The sequence below is a fragment of the Nematostella vectensis genome, chromosome 1, assembly GCF_932526225.1.
Source record: "Nematostella vectensis chromosome 1, jaNemVect1.1, whole genome shotgun sequence".
Classification (NCBI taxonomy): Eukaryota; Metazoa; Cnidaria; class Anthozoa; order Actiniaria; family Edwardsiidae; genus Nematostella; species Nematostella vectensis.
The window spans coordinates 7866682-7887107 of NC_064034.1; the positions used below are offsets into that span (position 1 = coordinate 7866682).

At 38.3% G+C, this 20426-nt stretch overlaps 1 protein-coding gene across 6 annotated transcripts in view; it reads right to left on the reverse strand.

Annotated features, from left to right (window-relative positions):
- LOC5520488 (low-density lipoprotein receptor-related protein 6) overlaps nt 1-19425 on the reverse strand; it is a 35809-nt gene extending 16384 nt beyond the window's left edge. Inside the window, exons 1-6 of one of the 6 annotated variants that reach the window (XM_032365556.2) lie at nt 19152-19425; nt 14548-14601; nt 12699-12773; nt 6940-7348; nt 6059-6453; nt 4287-4412 (exon numbers count right to left, since the gene is read on the reverse strand). In XM_032365556.2, the coding sequence (XP_032221447.2) occupies nt 4287-4412; nt 6059-6453; nt 6940-7348; nt 12699-12747 (979 nt within the window). In that variant the 5' untranslated portion in view covers nt 12748-12773; nt 14548-14601; nt 19152-19425. Of the gene's footprint in view, nt 1-4286; nt 4413-6058; nt 6454-6939; nt 7349-12698; nt 13178-14547; nt 14602-14776; nt 14809-19151 lie in introns of those variants that run through there. The other 5 variants (XM_032365558.2, XM_032365557.2, XM_032365559.2 and 2 more) reach the window with 5 other exon arrangements.
- Nucleotides 19426-20426: the final 1001 nt, after the last annotated feature.

Sequence of the window (20426 nt, forward strand, 5' to 3'; positions counted from 1 at the left end):
TGAAGTCAAGCAAGAATGTGGTTTGGAAGACCAAGAATTGTCTTATGTGAGAATGAGAAGATTCTCCGGGAAGAAGAAAACTGCACAAATAGAGTTTTCAAGTGAATGAAGACCGCCATACCAGATAAATGTGGATATTTGCCGCTAAGACTTTCAAGAACGAGTGAAGAAAAACAGAATTTTCAAGGCGATGGATGGCTGATGATTGAAGATGAGCATGCAAGATGATAGAGGTTTCGTGTGAGCTGGAATACCGTGGAAATGAATCACCAATTTTCAGAGAAAGATCAATGGTTGACGAGTGAAGATGTGCATGCGTCCAGATGGTAGTGGATCCAGGTTACCAGGAAAAGCGTGCAAACAAATTAGCTATTTCCAGGAAGATGAAGGGGCATACGTTGTTCTACGAAGGGTTACCGTGACAAACAGTGATGTTTATAAAGGCCTGAATTCTGAACATGAGTTCTCTACAATCAAGTGAAGGTAAGAATGCTAGATGTTTAGTAACAAGACCATGAAGAATATAGTTAAAAGACCAAATAATTACAGTAACAAACGTGTGAATAATTTGTACATCTGGCAAAGATTATTTTCTCCATTACAAAGATAAAAAGGATGGGGTTGATTTATGTAGTGGTCACATGTGAAAAAGAAACCACAGATGTAGACCTGTGAGTGAAATGCTTTTGATGCTCTTCACGTATATAGGTTTTGACCATTAATAAGAGTTGATGATGGAGGTTAAGTGCGGGGTGACTGCGCAAATAACTCAAGCCTTCCCAAGAGTCATGCGTCTTGAATTGAGTGACCTCTCAGGTAGCATGCCAGATAATGTTGGTGCCAGAAGTGGAATGTGGAATTGATCAGGGGTTTCCAGGGAGATCGATATTTTATGAAAAGAGTTGTAAAATAGATGAAGTCAAGCAAGAATGTGGTTTGGAAGACCAAGAATTGTCTTATGTGAGAATGAGAAGATTCTCCGGGAAGAAGAAAACTGCACAAATAGAGTTTTCAAGTGAATAAAGACCGCCATACCAGATAAATGTGGATATTTGCCGCTAAGACTTTCAAGAACGGGTGAAGAAAAACAGAATTTTCAAGGCGATGGATGGCTGATGATTGAAGATGAGCATGCAAGTTGATAGAGGTTTCGTGTGAGCTGGAATACCGTGGAAATGAATCACCAATTTTCAGAGAAAGATCAATGGTTGATGAGTGAAGATCTGCATGCGTCCAGATGGTAGTGGATCCAGGTTACCAGGAAAACCGTGCAAACAAATTAGCTATTTCCAGGAAGATGAATGGGCATACGTTGTTCTACGAAGGGTTACCGTGACAAACAGTGACGTTTATAAAGGCCTGAATTCTGAACATGAGTTCTCTACAATCAAGTGAAGGTAAGAATGCCAAATGTTTAGTAACAAGACCATGAAGAATATAGTTAAAAGACCAAATAATTACAGTAACAAACGTGTGAATAATTTGTACATCTGGCAAAGATTATTTTGTCCATTACAAAGGTAAAAAGGATGGGGTTGATTTATGTAGTGGTCACATGTGAAAAAGAAAACACAGATGTAGACCTGTGAGTGAAATGCTTTTGATGCTCTTCAAGTATATGGGTTTTGACCATTAATAAGAGTTGATGATGGAGGTTAAGTGCGGGGTTGATTTATGTAGTGGTCACATGTGAAAAAGAAACCACAGATGTAGACCTGTGAGTGAAATGCTTTTGATGCTCTTCACGTATATAGGTTTTGACCATTAATAAGACTTGGGTGTTGTGAAATAGATTTTTGAATTTTAGTGGTAGCCTATCATAAGCAACTGGATATTTGGGTGGTACATACTTTAAAACTTTCGGTCAAACGGCTTTGAAGATAGCGTTGCAAGAATAATTATGCGACATGAAATGCTAAGTAAAATTAATAAACTGTCCTTCTCATAAGTACACTTCATAACTTAAGTCAATAGCTACTGAGTTAAGTCCCGTCTAAACATCGCTGAGTCAGCAATGGAGGCGATGTTTTCAAGGGTCTTTAAGCTCTCACTTGAGAGTAACGGCATAAAAAAAAACGAATGGTACAAGCACATGCTGATGAATGATTTCATGATGCTCATGCAACGGATTTAACTAATTTACTGATAAGCTTATCACACCCTGCGCCGCTCGCCACCTTAACAGCTTGATAAAGATAGCAAATAAGGATGCGAAAACATAACTTCTGGTTGACAGAATTCTACTTTGAAGTATACACCTATTTCACAAAAGGTTGTCGGTGCAAATGGCGAATGGCAAATGGTAAATGGCTTATGGGTACTAATTATTCGTAAAATTAAAGGTGTTAAATAAAGTCCAGCAATGTCAGAGTCAAGCATTGGTAACCTTTAATGGATAATTGTTTTAATTTAACCATATTCTTCGAGACGCATGGTTTCTTTCGGTCGTAGAACTGCCATTTGCCAATCGCCATTTGCCATTTGCACTGACAACCATTATTGCAAAAGGTGTATGTTAATAAAAATGGGATTCTCTCAATCCTTATTGACTAACATTCTAAAAAGGTTATCTCAGTGGCCACGGTTAGCAAGCGTCACAAAATGAAATAGTACGCAAAGTCACTTAGTTATCTAGTCAACTTCAGCAAACAGAAACAATGTAAACGTATCACAATTTCGAAGCAAGGAATAGGACGGTTGCAATAATTTTAATATACAGTCGATTGACAAAAGGTTGTCGTCGACCGGCTTCGCGACAAGCCCGCATGTAAGCATGGGTAAAAACCACTGAAGCGCCTAGCTGCGTATATAAGCCACCGCTAGCGCGTCTGAGTATGAAATTATGCATAGGCTAGTTATGCAATGGCTAAGCGCTTCAGTGTTTTTTTTACCCATGCTTACATGCTGGCATGTCACGAAACCAGTTGACGACAACCGACTGTCCAACACGTGCAACATAACTACACCAAGAAGGAATGAAGAGGTGAGTTTTGTTACATGTAAAGTGTAGATCGCAGCACCTTACCCCTTACCCTTACCCACCACACCCCAGACCAACAATAAAAGGGGACACGTTTAAAAACACAATGTGCGTGAGGAATATAGCAATTAAGAAGCAGACTATGTTAATCAACTTAATTTATAGGTTATATTTTTTATTCCTGGTTAAATAATCATGTTAGGGATTAAAAAATACTGCTCCAAGAATAGTATACTTTTAAATGAAAATGTCTCAATGTGAGGGATTTATACAGTGCATTAGAAATATCTAAAGCTATCTCATGCAATGACTTTTCCGTGAAATTTTTGACTCGCAACGTGCAACTTCATAGTGAGGGTTCATGCATCATGTAATTTTAGGTTGATATCTCATCTTTTCGGGAAGAACAGCCAATGCAAAGTCAAAATGCCGCTAAAAAGGTTTTCAGATGATTGAATTTGAGCGCGAAAGCGAGGCTTTTATAGGTCGGAGTTTGTAAACAGACTTCTTTTTCAAACTTCCGCATTTTAAGCCCTCCTAGCCGGTATTCATCGTCACGCTTTACTGTAAAAGGAACACAAAATGTTTAACAAATTTATCGTTGACGTTAGCAAACTCTGACCTGACCTAATCCCCTGTTTTATTACGCTATGGTCTCTGGAGAATCTTCGGTGCCATGAGTCCCCACCACCGATAACGTAAGCTCCCTTTTCCGCGCACCTGTAAAACTCCCCTAATAATGATTTTTTATTATTATTATTTATTGTCTATTCGACAACTGCCTAAGCCCAATTTATACGTCTTTCCTTTCGGCATGCCAAAATATGTCTATTTGTGACGATCTTAATTGTTTCAGGCGACGTAATCAAATAACTAGTTCTGCACGATGAAAGCGCGACGAATGAATCGAGCCTTGCCAAAACATAAAAGAGATTAGAAACGCGAAACATACAAATCTAATGCAACAGCCTTCGAAGAACTCGCAAATACTAAAAACGAATTTAGAATATTTTAATAAAAAAAAGTCGAAACTAAAAGTTTTTCCCGCCTAAAAACTGTGGATAAAAAACCCGGATGATCGTTAGCGCGTCTTACGACCAAATATGGTGTTCAGTGGCTTTTTTTCTGTTAGTGGCTCACCACCTCTATATGTTTGTTTCTTACCTAATACTTCCTGTTCTTCCCGAAATCAAAACATGCATGTGTAGAAGAACGTGCAGTGACAAAAGTAGTGGAATGATCCATGCGTGCATGCATAACAAAACATGTTTAGCATAAAAGTACATGCTTTAACGTTTTACCCGACCTTTAGCACACGACTTGTTATCACTGGACAGCAGACTCTCCCAGGGGCATGCGCATTGAGTTCCTGTCGCGCTTGGCAGACACAAGTAGCTACAACCGCCATTTTGTTTTGAGCAAGTGTTGTTTCCTGCGTTGTAATGGTTAACTGTTCTCAAAGAGGAGAAAAAGCCGTCGATACAGGCTTTGTACTTTAGCCGAGTGTAGATTTTCTTTGAGTTTTGTTTAGTTTCGTGCGGTGTCTTCCTAGTTGGGTTCTTGGACAATAAGGCCCTGTATAGACGCCTTACGTTTCCTGTGCCGTTCCACTGTCAATTTTATTTTATTTTATCTGTAATTCTGAACAAGATCACCTTGATTTGAGGAAAATTGCCTGATCGGAAGGCTGGCCAATAACAAAGACGGCATTGTCAACATGTGGCCTTGTTTGTAGATATTTTTTTATTCTTAGAAATTTTGTATTTATATATTTATTTATTTTTTCATATATTTTTAAAGAATAGAAACTGCAAAGATCGCAGTTATTAGAAGTAGTTTGGTTGTTTGACCAGCGCATGAAAAGTATGGCGTCTAACATAGACCTTGCGAAAATCAAGTATCAATTAAAAAACTCACGTGCTAAAAAAGTGCTAAAACTAACACCAACGAAAAAAGATGGGAAGAAAAACTTGTCAAATGATAGGACGACATAAACACCCCGAAACACTTCTATTTGGGTGCCGGAAAAGAAACTGAATAAAAATGCACAGGGATGGGCCATACAACATTTTAATATTATACTTTTTGTTTATCAACCATTTTAAAAACTTTTATTTTTATTTTTGCAAGAATTCTTTACGACTAAGCTGCCATTAGAATAGGGTTAGGATTTGATCTCAAATAAATCAGCATGGTTAGGCCAATGGGAGTTAGTAAGTTAGTGCACTGTGTATGAAAAACAGAACAAATTAGAAGTCGATGAACAATCAAGGTAGTCTCACACAAAAGGGTTAAAGGCGGGGCTTAATAATATTTGGTCATAATACGTATGTATTTTAATCTTCTGCCAAGGTAGAAAGTTCAGCTCATTTATTTTTAAGTAATGTTACGATTGTTTTACAGAAGTGCATGATTACAACATGGAAATGAAATTCTTAAACAATGTTTACTTAGTGGAGTAGGAAATGAAAGGAAAGAATGAACCACCGATTGCACACAAGTGGATATCACGACATCTTAGTGCTTTTACAGTATGAGTGAAGTTAGATTATTGCTTAAAAGGTATAGAGAGAAAGGAACACCAAGACTGAGGTAGTAGCATTTTAACAGTTAATATAGCAACAAGCAAACGTAAGGATTTTAACAGGAAGATACTAGTTAGTATCACGGTATATCTGAGGCTAAATGGTGCGCAAGTCCGTGCTCTGTTTTGTCGACTACAGCTACAAGAGGGACAAACGATATTAAACATAAAGACGAGAGGAGCATACAGGAAAACACCTTTGCCCTTCTATGGCAGGTAGATACAGATAGAGTTGAAAGGACGGTGGCTAGTACACAAACATAAAGTCCCTATTGTGGTCAAGGGGAGTGGCTGGAGGTCAGGGGGGGACCTGGTTGGATGTTAGAAAAAAACACTATACAGTGTTATACGAATCAATAAAAAATATATGCGAGGCAAGCCGGCAATAGAGCCCAACCCTAATATCTATTGTCCGTCTAAAATAATAACTTTAAACTTTCTCAAAGCGGTTGATTGGTTGCAGCCACGGACCTGCGCATTAAAGACATGCGTACCTGGAGGTTGCCTGGACTTATCAAATACGGCCACGCCCATCGGCATGTTGCCCACATTGTATACGCTCTTCTCCAGCTTCCCCGTCCCCATCCGGTTCATGTGAATACCTTCTGAGGCCCAGTCACTCCAGTACACGTGCTTGCCGAGAATCGATACCCCGAAGGGCTGCAGTCCAGGTTGGCGGAATAACGTCCGTCTCGCTCTCCCGTCTAAATCGGAAGATTCTAACGAATCTCTTATGGCGTCGACCCAGAAGAGTCTGTTCGCGGCATAGTCGACTGCAATACTGTTAGGCCAACCGATATTCGAGGTGACTATTTCTTGGCGTTTTTGGCCGTCCAGCCGTGCGCGCTCGATTTTCGGATTTTCACCCCAATCCGTCCAAAACATCAACCTTACGAAAAAGTGCAATAACGATGAATAAATATCCATGAAGTGGTTTTACTAACGGATACCCTTGACATATCATATAATAAAGACTCTTTATCCTGCCTCCTCCCTTCGGAGTACTCTCCCCCTATGTCCACAATACAGTCACATGTATGAGTCACCTCCCATACATCTCTCCTGTATTTCCCCAGGCTAGCTCCTCCACCCTTTATACGCTTCGTGGAAGCTTTTCTTGCTTTTACCCAAATGGTATGTCTTAAAAAACTACAGGCAAGCTAAAGAATAACTAGGCCTGGGTCAAAACTACAAACAAGCCGCAGTTTAGAATAACTAGGCTTTGTGAAAAACTAAAGACAAGCTATATAATAACTAGGCTTGGTAAAAAAAACTACAGAAAAGCCGCAGTTTAGAATAACTAGGCGTGGTGAAATCAGGAAAATAAATGAATACGTCGGAGCAAAGAAACACAACGACAGGCTCTTGTACTCACCCAGCCTGAGGGTGTACAGCAATACCACGTGGCTTGTCGAGTCCACTTGAGATCAGCACGTGCCTTCTAGACCCATCCAGTGTCGCAACCTGAATAAATCTATACGTTCTATCGGTCCAGTAGATGCGTCTTGTGCGCCATTCAATAGCCAACCCATCGCATACGCCTATGTTCGTGGTTATAATGTCCTCAATAAATGTCCCGTCGATTTGGGCTCGTTTGATGGCCTTTGTCCGGGTGTCCGACCAATAAATACGGCGATCTCGGACATCCACGTCAAGTGCCACGGCGCTGTCAAGGTTAAAGATGACAGGGGTAATCGTTGTTGAGTTCGGCTCGAGTTTATTGATGTTTGAGGCATTGGAAAAGAAGATGAATGTTTCTCCACGACTTGATCTCAAAAGAAGTACTGGGAAAAGAAATTGAACGGCACATGCGTGAGAAGCAGAGTAAAATTGTCTAGGGACATATCGCACTATTTTAAGCATTGTACTAAATTGACTCATTAACAACCTACTACTTAACCGTTCTCATTTATCTTTTAACTATGACGCCACTACAGACACGCGCGCAAAACATATGTTAAAGAAATATCGATCAGGCACTTTGCCAAAAAAAAGCTCGAAATGCTAAGGATTGTGGTCAGATTTTAAGGTCATATTTGCTTTTTTTGCTGTAATTTTTACCAGTAAAGGTGGCCAAAATTTTGGAAATGAATAGAATATTATTACAACGCAATGGTTGATACATAAAAAAGTTTTCATTCAATTTGTCACGAAGCACGCATCAGAGTCAATAAAGTAACTTAGATATTATCTGGCGGCTCTTGTTGCAAAACTTACACTATTTTCAATTTCTTAACGTTTCTTGTGAGCCTCCATTAAGCTACCAACATATATTATGCGGCCAACATCTATTATTCAGCAGTTTTTGCTCAGTTCGTCATGCTCTCGAAGGAGGAAGTTCAATAAAGGCACACTGTAGTTTGTAGCGCCACGTTTTGTATTTGTATTTTTGCGTTTTACTCAAAGTATTTAAGCTACTGATAATGTCTTTTACCTTTTGATTTCTATCATATTTTTTTTTCCGAAAATGAGGCTAAAAATAAAAAGATGCGATTCATAAAGCACCATATACGCGGTAGCGATACCCTTCCTAAAATAAGACAGCCCTTCATAAGACTTGAACGTGAAAGACATTAAACTAGTGTCTATTTTTGTAATATCACGTACACATATCCTCGTTTCGAGTGTGCAAAGAGTTTAGGTGTGTCTCTTCAGGGACCTGGAGGTCAGCTGATAAGCGCGGCAATTTTGGGATAAAACAGCCTAAGTGTTTCCAGATACTTATCTCAAGAAACACACACGTACGGGAAATTATCAAAAGCAAATCGAGTATTTTTTTAATTAATTTCCTACCATTTTGTGTTGAGGAAAGAGTTTGTCGTTTTGTTCAATCTCGAAAAATACATAATGCATGTCAGAAGTCGCTCTACAATAATACTTTTATGGTGACCATAAGATACTTTAATATTTTCAGTGGTCATATAAGCATTGTACTCTTATTATCCAGTTATCACATTATACCAGCATGAAAGTGAAACTCTCGCCTTTCCATCTCCGTAAAAGTGACAAGAGATCTCTCTAAGTCACAAAACACGGTTTCTCGTAAAAAAAACATGTGCGGTAAATATGTATGAATATAAACAAAATAAATTAAACGATACTTATCAAAGAATCTAATTTCTAGTAGAAACTTGCAATTGATAATATTTGTTCTATGTAACTCATAGACCGATAGCTTTCCTATGCGAGGAAACCGCGCTGTCTCGTATCACTGTTAATAATAAACGCAGGGAAAAGGATGCGCTTCTGAAGGTCATGCCTAATTGTCACATTCATACACAACAGCTAAGCCAAGATAAATCCTGAATTCTGAATAACGAAACATTATAGAGCAATTACCCATCATGCCCCCAGGCAGTGCATTCCCTAAGGTTATTAGTCGAGGATTGATTTCCTTAGTGCTTTTCCGAGTAAATAAAATGTTGTCCGATTCCAGTAGTGTCATTCGAACTGCGGTATCGGCCATGTGGGGGTACATAGATAAGCACAAACCAAAACTAATGCTCTAAAGATGTACGGTATGGGCGAACATTCGCCTTCAACGGTAGACCAAACCGTTTAGTCGCTGTCATTTGTAGAGGTCAGGCCATTAAGAGCGTGTGCCTTCGAGATGTTTCGCCTGTCAGGTGCTGTCAATTTTGTAGCAAACGACAGAAAAACCCTTTTATCGTTAACAAGAGATATCTCAATCGAAACCTTTTTTCTACATGTTTTTAGAAAGTTGGTCGTTGTATGTTTTGATAAAGTAAATTTTTCTATTCGTTTTTTTTTTCAATCAACCATTTAATATCTGATGGGGATGCTTGCATTTTATATTCGTATAGCCAGCGCCATTTAAATCCGGAACATCAATAATCTATCAGGTTTTATCGTCATTAGTAGCGCATGACGTCATCATCACATGGCTCGAGGGACAAATTAAGATCTGAACGAGGTATTTAAAGCTCGCATTATGAAAACCGTTCTTTTATTGTCAGCTATTTAGAACTAGCATGACTGTCAAATATAATCAGCCGCGAACATAAAAATAGTAGTACATAGGCAAATTTAAGTTAAGTTATTCCTAGTAAATCCTATTTCTTTAAAGAGTGTGAGGAATCATTTACTGCAGAAAAAATCAATGCAAGTAAGATACATTCACACTGGATTTATTCCTAGTAAATCCTCTTTCTTTAAAAAGTGTGAGGAATCATTTACTGCAGAAAAAAAATCAATGCAAGTAAGATACATTCACACTGGATTTATTCCTAGTAAATCCTCTTTCTTTAAAAAGTGTGAGGAATCATTTACTGCAGAAAAAAATCAATGCAAGTAAGATACATTCACACTGGATTCAATCGAATCACTGTGAAATTCAATCCATCCAATAATAAAATGGCCGCATTCTACAACTATAGCATAAAACACATATTACATATATTTAGAAAACTATGTTTAAAAAAACAGAATTCAAAAAAGGAAACAAAAAAACGTGGAGCGCGGAAATCAGATCCACAGACGATTAATTAAGGCGACAAACATTCGAATTTGCGGGCAGGATCCTGCTAAATCAAGTTTCAATGACGATGAGACATAAATGAGGTTGGTATCAATATTCTAAAGAGTTGTCAATTATTATACTTATATGTTCTTGAATGTGAAAATAACACTCGCTAGCACTACATAGCCGCGTAAGAAAGGACTAAATCGTTTCAATGATGATTCTAATTTGAGCTTCGAAGTTGATCCAATTATATTAAGCTTGGATTTTAAAGGTGACCGGGACTGAAGCCACTAAACGCCAGTAAGAGCAGCAGAATTTAGCACAGTACAATAGTGTACAGCAGTACAAACATAATGCAGCACCATACCTAGAGCAAACAGTAGAAAAGAGAAAGTCGATTCACATAAGCCCACCCGCTGCAAAACCCTTTAGAAAAACCGATTAGCACAGCCAGAGTCCTGCTACGTTACGGTTTTCAGATAGATAAATTACAAGCTAATGGAATGTTTGGGTCGCGCGAGGGTCGAGTATATTGTAGGTTCAAAGTCGAAGAGGATTTTTTTCGATTCTCTGAAACACCAATAACATTCATAATTAATTCAACAAGTTCTTTTTGGCATTTTTTTAAAAACAACACTAAGGGTTCCAACCGCAAGAAACAGAAAAACAGTTTTGTGTGGCTTTCAAATGGAGTTTTCCTAAATTCTCTAAAATTCCCTAAAATAATCGTCTGTTTATGTTATTAAAACGTTATAAGTATACAAATAAATAGAGACTATCTAAAAAGCTGTTTTCGTAAAAAAGCATAGATAAAATCACCGATGTATTAAGAAAACAAGTGGCCTTATTGGGTGTTTTTCTCGCTAGTGTACCTTACTGTCATCGTGTTAATAGCAGTAGGGGTCCAGTAAGTGGCCTTATTGGGTGTTTTTCTCGCTAGTGTACCTTACTGTCATCGTGTTATAGGGGTCCAGTAAGTTTCGAATTCAAAGCAATATGGATGAATAACTTATTGAATTCAAAATACCAGGACGTTATATGTAATTATCGTTAAAAAAAACATCAGAGATCAGGTTCAATAATTATATGAAATATGTATTTTTTTGGTATACGATAAATTTGCAACATAATTTCTAGAAGTAATGGTGGAATTCTATTGTTGTTCTTGTTTTTGTTACTTTTAACCTTAAACGTATAATGTAGTTGTTTTTTTTGGTGCGTGATTCGCAAACACTAGTCTTGTCGGGGTGATCGAATAGACAATTAAAACAGACAATATTGTCGCGTAAATTTTAGCTAGACGATGATGTAGGGCTAAGGTCGAAGACGAGATTCAACCAAAACCTCAAATAAAAAAAAAATGAAAAAGAAAACAAAAATGTGGTTTGTCTTGCTTAGCTATTACCCGGAAACAGGTCGAATGGCATATAAGGCGTCGAATTATTACAAGAAATAAAATCTCTCTGTGGTTTTTTGATCACATGGGGATCGCATTGATAGCGAGGCTAGATTGCCAAAAAGCGACAGGCTTTTCGACAAAGTATAATAGCTATCCTGTAATATAAATTGATACTTTTAAGAGATAGACAATGGAATATATTTTTTTCACAATCCCTGCTATTCATAACAGGCCTTCATCATCTCGGAAAAATCCTTTGCGACCTTTTATGCCGTTAATATTTCATAAGGGTTGAGGGCATATAGTAAGTAAACTTGAGTAAGAAATATAGCTTAATGGGTTTAATAATGGTTCTAAAATACGGCCTTCTTTTTGCGATGACTGCAGCAATAGATAACTACCCCAGTCAGACAAAGTTTCGTATTGTATACAAATTCTTAAAGTTCTAACAGCCGAGTCTAATTTTGTTCAAAATAAATAGCTTTGTTTGTAGATACTGATAAGTAAACCCTTCTGCGCCACGCGCAAGATATTATCCATGGGGTAAAATTAAAGAAATTCATAATTAATTCAAAATGGCTGCCCCTGTGGCGGAGAATAGAGCGAAAGCTTTTCGTTATTTCGCGCTCGACAAAAAGGGTGAGTCACAATCAAGAGACCCTCCTTTAAACGTCGAGGCGGTTCGTCGGTGAAATTTGCGGACGTTTTTTAGTTACGTATCACACCACTAAGCCGGCTCGACCTTCACCTTTTTGCAACTGCAAACTCTCATCGTAACATTTTGTCTGAGTGTAATTCAACACTTTTAAATTGAGGTTATTCAGAGAAGCCAAGCTGGTCTCGTAAAAAGGAACGTTTTAGAAAACTCGAAATAAGAAACTAAGTTGCTTGACGTTGAAATTTGATACCGAAGATCGTTAATTAGACACGACATTCTACACCAGGCCTCATTAAATACGCAAAACTCTTTTTCCGTAAACCGAGAGAGTTTATTCTTAAATACAAAAATTATTTCCTGAAAACGGTTACAATAACTTGCAAGCATGCTAACGAGAGGAGTTTTGTCGTAAACACAAGTAGGAACTTTTGAAAACAGATGCTTAGGGTTAGTTAATCGCGGGGACGAAAATTAGACAAAATTCCCGAATAGCGCTAAGTACTGTAAGAGGCAAATATTCAGCTCTCAATTCATAGTACAATATGTGAAGAGCTAACAATGTGCAGGGATTAAATTGCGATATCGGACTCTTACCTAATTGTAGCAAGACTTGTAGTCCACCTTTTCCTATGTCACATACCATGAGTTCACAAGATCCTTAGCGCCTCCCTGAAACACGTAAAAATACGGTTCTAGCGCACCGCAAATTGTGCTAGATGCATATGGAATCGCGCTCATTAGCAGACTCGGGAGCTTGGAGCGCAATCCACGCTGACACATCGCTGGAGAGAAGTGTATATGACTTGAGTACGGTGCCGAGAAACGATTTGTTCACACATATCTATCCACAGTTAGCTCGTTGTTATGAAGGGGTGATTTTCAAGCGCAGCTGATAAGAACACCGAGCGTGACAGCGCGCAAAACGCATTCCAGTGTCTGGGTTATTTTACGGGCGCTCTCGGTAAAGGCGCTTATCTTAAACCGGTACAGTGTGACATCACAAGTGTTCATGTAAACCTGCTTCTATTAGAATAGAATCCTCTGGGAGATATTCACACCCCAGTGTGCTATACGACAATACCGACAAACAACGAGCATTCGTCTTACATTGTAATGACTTACTTTATCAAATCGTTTACAGAACGCACCTGCCTTTTCGTAAGAAATAATTCTAGACAGTTTTGTGTTAACACGTATTGAAAGACAAATATTTTTCATCACTCCCAAGGAAAGCGTGATTGAAAATATCGCTTTGATTATTGGGTCGCTTTGTTACCTGTGATTATGATAAATGAGAGTACAACATGGGGACTAATAATAATAATACTACTTGTGCCATGTCCATAAACCAAGTGTTATGTATGAGGGAAGGCAAACAAGACAAACACTTGGACTCAAAAATGAAATGGGAGTATCGCTTTTTTTTATTTTCTTGAGAAATGTGTCATGAAACGCGCTCGTTCTATGAATTTGTATCCACAGATGCTAATAGGGCAATCCCATGTATTCGTATTTAGGGTTTAAAGATGCTAGTAGGGTATTCCCACGAATTCGCATTAAAGATTCGAATATGCTAGTAGGCAATTCCCCAGGATGATTTGATGTATAAACACTAAAAGCGAAACGCAATTACTGAGAGTAAACAGAGCATATACTCCTCCAAATTTCTTAATATCAAGATAACGAAACTAATAAACGGCAGCAAAATTAATCCAAATACGTGTTAACAAAGTATTTTTAAACTCCTTTATTGAGACTATCGGTTACGAACTCCGTCATGGATTTCCAATGATAATTCATTTTAATCAATATATTCCCTTGCTTCCCTTGAGTGTTGAAACATTGAGGGTTTCTTTATGATACTAAGTAACCAAACCGCCCACTTCGAAGTTTCAATAAATACAGCTTATGTATAAAACAAACAAGCATCCGATGTAACTGCGCCGCCTGGGGACTGGTGACGAAAGTCACTCTGGTGTAATGCGTAGGTGCGATGTTTCGAGCTAGTATGGTCATAAGTGTGTAAAACCCGTTCTGTAATGCTACGAGGTCGACATTTCCTTCAACTTTGAGGTCATCCGAGCGAGGCTGCAGTACAGATGCACTAAGCCTAAAGAGGACTATCAATGTAGAAGTGAGGGCCAAAGAAACAAAAAAAGCCTCTTACTTCCATAGCGGCATGTGAGAGAACTGTTGTCAGAAAATGTTGGGCAGAAAATTTTGCATATTGCTATCAGAAAATGTTGCATGTTGTCTCGCGGTCATGTCCCTGTGGTATTTGCTCATACATGGGAAGGGTGTCATCTATAGGGGGGGGGGGGGGGAGGGGGGGCAGGTAATATTTTCTCATAGAAAAGGTGTACGCACTTGACTCAAAACAGAGTTGCCATCTATAGGAACAGGTGTAATATTTGCTCATGTAAACACTTAGAGGTGTACTTACTTGCTTTAAAACTGTGCTGCCATCTATAGGAACAGGTCAGTACATTATCGGCACCTGATAAAAAAAATGTTGACAGATTGATAAAAAGAAGTGTTAAAACCGCACCCTGGAAGGGATAGTACTAGAGCAAGGAAATAAGGTCAACTGCTGCCAAACTTTTGATGGTTCCTCATCAATGAAAAGTGTTTTATCTCTGCGACACAAATAGGGGTTTAGGGTAGTAAGTCACCTTAAGCTGCACGTTTTGGTTGAGCAGATGAAATATGAGTGAGCTTGCGTGTAAAATGCAGTGTTTAGTGATTCTGTCGACGCCTCTAACTCTCGCCCACATCTAGAATATACGCTTTCAAGCCATTGTACTAATTTGAGACACGTATCAGTCCTCAATGACAGGAAGAACCCTACGATAACACTTAGGGGTCCTCAACTGATGAGAGAGGTGCATTACTGCAATTGTTCGCCGGATGCTCTAGATTCGAGTACGTTTGGTTTGCCAAGTAATTTGCGATGCTTAGCTTCTGAGTGACCTTTAAGATGTGAGAGCACAGGATTGAAACCAATAAATTCCTCTTATTTCTTTGCTGGATAAATAACTTCTGCCAAGACACAAGGACTGGTGCAAAAATATAAAAGCAAATAATCAATGTATGGAAGATCAAAAAAAATATCACACTTCAGTTTTTAAATTAAGGATCTCGATGAAATTTGCTAACCTCAAGGGTGTTGGGCCAATTAACCTGGCCACAGCGCCACCAGACGTAGTGCTTAGAATTTGCTGAGTCCATAACTTCAGAAAAAAATAAGGAAATACCTTTTTAGAGCATGCACTTCATGCACGATAAATACTCCAGGGGCCGTGGTTAATAATTTGAAAGAAATACGAACGATCGATGACTTACTAAAGCCCTTTCATCAGCCAAACTTAGAATTATCCTAGCTTTTGTTCAAAAGAGGGGATTGTCTTAGATGCATAATCTACTTAAGGGTTTTTCGCGGATTTGTGGACCCGATTTGATGAAAAGTCGTGCGAGGTGAATATCTTCTTAGCAAAAAGATGAGAGGATTCCGAATAGCTTCTTCTCATGTATGACTCAGTTCATTACATTGTTGGAGTTACATTTCCGGAGGCCTAATTTGTACGAGTAAAAAAAATGAAAATCAATCCTTGTGAATTAAAATTTATATAACATGCAAGGGATAATTATCTCATAACAATAAATCGTACAATCAAGCTCACTAGGAAACATCCAATTTTCTCAACTGCTTTTCATTTGTTTGTTTCCATATCTTTTAACTTGTGGGAATAAACAGCTTTAAGAGAGCACTTCAAACGGAAATTGGAGGCGAGCAATATTCGGCACTTAGCTGATGCAACCAATTTTTGGAAGTTTAAGCAGCAAATTATTATTTCGATGCATCATGGGTTATAAGAGCCTGATGAATACGAAAGTCAACCGGCGGGAAAAGGAGAGAAAAGCAGTATTTACGACAGTCAAAGCTGCTGACTTCTGCAAAAATGTTTACTTTATTTTCAAAACGAATGAAACGTTAATGTTTTTTTTTTCCTGGAGGGGATAATCAAATCTTTAAAAAAATAAACTGTAAGTTCTTAAGAAAGAAAAAGAAATTAACAAAACGTTGATGTACTTTCACTGAAATAGGTTGAGCTAGCTTTTGCCAAAACCAAAAAAAAAAATGAAATGGTAACATCATTTTTAACGTTTAAAACTTGGATAGAAAAGGCGAAAATCCGACATCTAAAAGGAAGGCACTTTTAAGAGTTTTAATGGATCAATAATTTTCGCGGAATCATTGCAATGAAGAAACAATCAAAGTAACATCTTTCAACCCTTGCTCAGTTGTGTGGGTGATGTACGATCAGACTTGAAAGGAGGGGGGAGGGGTGTACTTGATGGGTATTGGCACAAGGTAATCGCCAGACCTTTAATAAAAGGATGAAATCCCCTTATTCATTCCCCACTATCGCCATTATCCAAATAACAAACCGTTAAATAACAGACCTATACAAGTATCTATAGCTCTTAAGAACGATTATCACATAGTTTTTATGGGCGTGACATACGACTGACTGTTACGGACTGCTCCACGCAGTGTACGACCATGAGTATTAGATAGTGTATAAGCACTGACATTAGAGATGGTATCACAGTGAGCGTCCTCGATGGTTCAACACGCACCCCGATACAGGTCAATCAAGTGCGAATCAGGTCTTTTGGCTTGCGAAGCGAGACCCGTGCCAATAAGCTTCAGCTGAAGCCTTATCACTGCTTCCCTTTCCTTAATGAAAATGCTGTTTCCACTTCAATGGCATCAAAATGACATTTTCTAGGGTCGATAAATGTCAATTGGGACTACCCAAGCCACTACGAACGAAAGATAGAGGTCGTTCAAATTTTCGACAAGTGAAAACACTCTTCCGTACCTTATTTAGGTAATAGATAATGCCCGCCAAGTTTAATACTAGTTACATAGGTCAATGATATGAAGATAAATGATATGTAAATATATCAAATACTGTGTAAAAGACAATGTAAAATCTTCCAGTTTACTTTATTAAAGCCAACCAATTTTCCGCAAAATAGATGCGATGTATCTAGTATGCGAAAGAGCTTGTTGGTTTACTCTATGCAAATTCCGTACTGGAAAAGTCCTATTTTCAATCAACTTCCATCCGCTCGATGTTAGACGCTAAAACCAAGCTATTATCTTTATCTGAAAGATCAAAGGTCATTTTTTAAACCAGGATGGTTATTTCGGCTATTCCGCGTGATCTTTTGTATTTTTTTAGCTTTTCGAAATCATACCAAAATCTCTCTCTTACCAAGCGAGTGTCATCTTGGACCTGGCTAACCACTCTCCTCCTCTGGCCGATGATACTAGAGAGCCGGTAAAGCTCCTTGGCATGTGTCTTCCGCGTGTCCTGAGAGGGGTCCGAACCCCACTCTGCCCATGTGACGAGATGAGTTCGACCTGTTGACCACTTCGTTGTTAGTTTAGAAGACAGTTTATTTTATGTGTGTATTTGGATAGAAAAAGTTTCTAGATGGATCCAGGTTTGAGGCTCCAAGTCCTCTTTATTAACCTGTATTGGGAGACGTATTGGGCGATCCGCTAGGAGCAGGCCGCCGGTCCGTGTTACCAGGTACACAGCAACTCTTCATTATGTTAAACTACGTTGAACAGCACGTACCTACTATGTAATAAAATACTTCACGATATTTATTATGTGCAACAGCAAATGCTTATCATTCATTTATTCTCTTCCGGTCAAAATCGGTATTCCTGTGCTCTGGGTGATCTGAGCAAGAAGCACAAAACCACGGCTAGAGACGATGGAAAAGCGATTTTATCTACGTAGCTTTAGCAAAACCTCTCGAACGTATAGATCTTCAGCAACATCATGACTTTCTAATGTGTAGGACTCTTTTCGAGATTGAGAAGTATCCGAATCTGCAGCAACTCTTCCTTTATGATAAACCACGCTAAACAGCTCGTATCTACTATATAATAAAATACTTCACGATATTTATTATGTGCTGCAGCAAATGCTTATCATTCATTTATTCTCTTCCGGTCAAAATCGGCATTCCTGTGTTCTGGGTGATCTAAGCGAGAAGCACAAAACCACGGCTAGAGACGATGGAAAAGCGATTTTATCTACGTAGCTTTAGCAAAACCTCTCGAATGTATAGATCTTCAGCAACATTGAGAAGTATCCGAATCTGCAGCATCTCTTCCTTATGATCAACTACGCTGAACAGCTCGTATCTGCTATATAATAAAATACTTCACGGTATTTATTATGTGCAACAGCAAATGCTTATCATTCATATATTCTCTTCCGGTCAAAATCGGTATTCCTGTACTCTGGGTGATCTAAGCGAGAAGCACAAAACCACGGCTAGAGACGATGGAAAAGCGATTTTATCTACGTAGCTTTAGCAAAACCTCTCGAGCGTATAGATCTTCAGCAACATCATGACTTTCTAATGTGTAGGACTCTTTTCAAGATTGAGAAGTATTCGAATCTGCATTTTTCTTGAAGAAGAAGAAAAAAACCCCGATGATAATCAAATTCGGTCGCTGCATGTTTTCTTTAAGTATTTTTTTTCTTTTTTCTCCATACAAAATATTTAAAAAACCTCAAACCACAAACAGACATCAGTTGCCGCGATAAAAAGGATTTAATACCTCTAGATTCACGCGAATCATCTTGATCTCAAAATTAAAATGGTTTAAAAGCTCATCATACGTTTTGCATCGGTTGTTTTTTTTGTATTCGTTGCTGTGTTCTGACGCTTTTCACTCTCGAACGAAAAACATTGAAGTCAGAGCCACAAACCGCAAAGCCCTGATCACTTAGGGACAGTATAATGCTTGCTTGCAGACGGAGCTTTAAGCCTTGAGAATTTATCTCAAACCAATCTTTTTGGTGTAATCAATCGCAAACGGAACCATCGCAAAATACGTTCAAACGCTATATAATACACTAGAAATGATTGCTTTCCCCCAAATGGCAATTTAATTGCACAGGATAAAGTGACATGTGTGAATAATGACACTCCTGGGAGAACAAGCCTTACCTTGCCTCGGATTTCACCGGGAGCTTTTTTCTGGGCTAATTCTTGAACGCAGTTATTTCAAACGATCTTGCTGCAATCTGCCACGTTCGTTGGAAAAGTCGAGGTTCTCGTTTGCAAACCAATTGCTGCTTGATACACTTTTCAACACCAATACTTCCTTTCAGGAATTAACTTTTAATGTTGTGGATGTCAGTCGATACGAAACAAAACAATTGTTAGCATTAACTTTTCATCAAGCAAAACGATTAACAATTCATGACTGAGGTTGATTATAGCTTTAAAATTCAAGTCTCTAGATTGATATTTGTGTTTTCTTTTGACTACATTATATATCATTCGTTTCGATAAGAAATACTTTATATCCGTATTTACATTACGTTAGAAATAGAGAGAATCGACATTTACTTCCAGTTCCTTTAAGCGATTCGTTTACGAATTCATCGTTTGACATAATAAAAAGCAAATTCTGTTGCAAATGTAACGTATCAAATAGTATCAAGTCTCTGCCGCGCGTGTGAGCCCGAGGCAAACCCCCCCTCTTGTGACACCATCTACCTTATCCTATGAGATTGGGCCTTTAAAATATGAACTTTTAGTAGGATTATTCAGAATTTCCTCTACAAGAACCGCCCTCAGATGAATTATAAAAGAGGACTGAAATTAACATTGGGATGCTCAGGAATATATCGCTTCGGGCGTAATATAAAATACACACGAGAGAGTGGGAAGCTTTTTATACACGGCCTAGAATAGTCGATAGCTTAAGAGCAGTAATGGCTTTATTCTAACCTTAATGATATGATGACCTTTACCTTAACGAGGAGGCACGGTGTGTAATAAAAACTTGAAAATGAATATGAAAAAAGAGAGAAATAATAAAACCTCAAGGGGTAAACAAGAGAAATCTTAAATAAACAGACAGGAGACTAGACATATCCAGTTAGTGATTTAAGTGCTTGGACGTTTGTAGCACTAGAAACCCCAGATTTACAAAAGATTGTGCATTGTCTTGTTAACTCATAAGGGCCTTCAGATGTCAGATGTGAAAGGGAATAATAGAATATAGATAAGGATGCAAAAGAAGCCACTTCCAGTTAGTAATTTAAGTGCTTGGACGTTTGTAGCACTAGAAACTCCAAATTTACAAAAGATTTTGCATTTTCTTGTTAACTCATAAGGACCTTCAGATGGGAGATGTTAGATATAGATAAGAATACAAAAAGTCACTTTTAGAGTGACGAGAAAAAGCGCGACATTTACGTAAAAATATTGCAT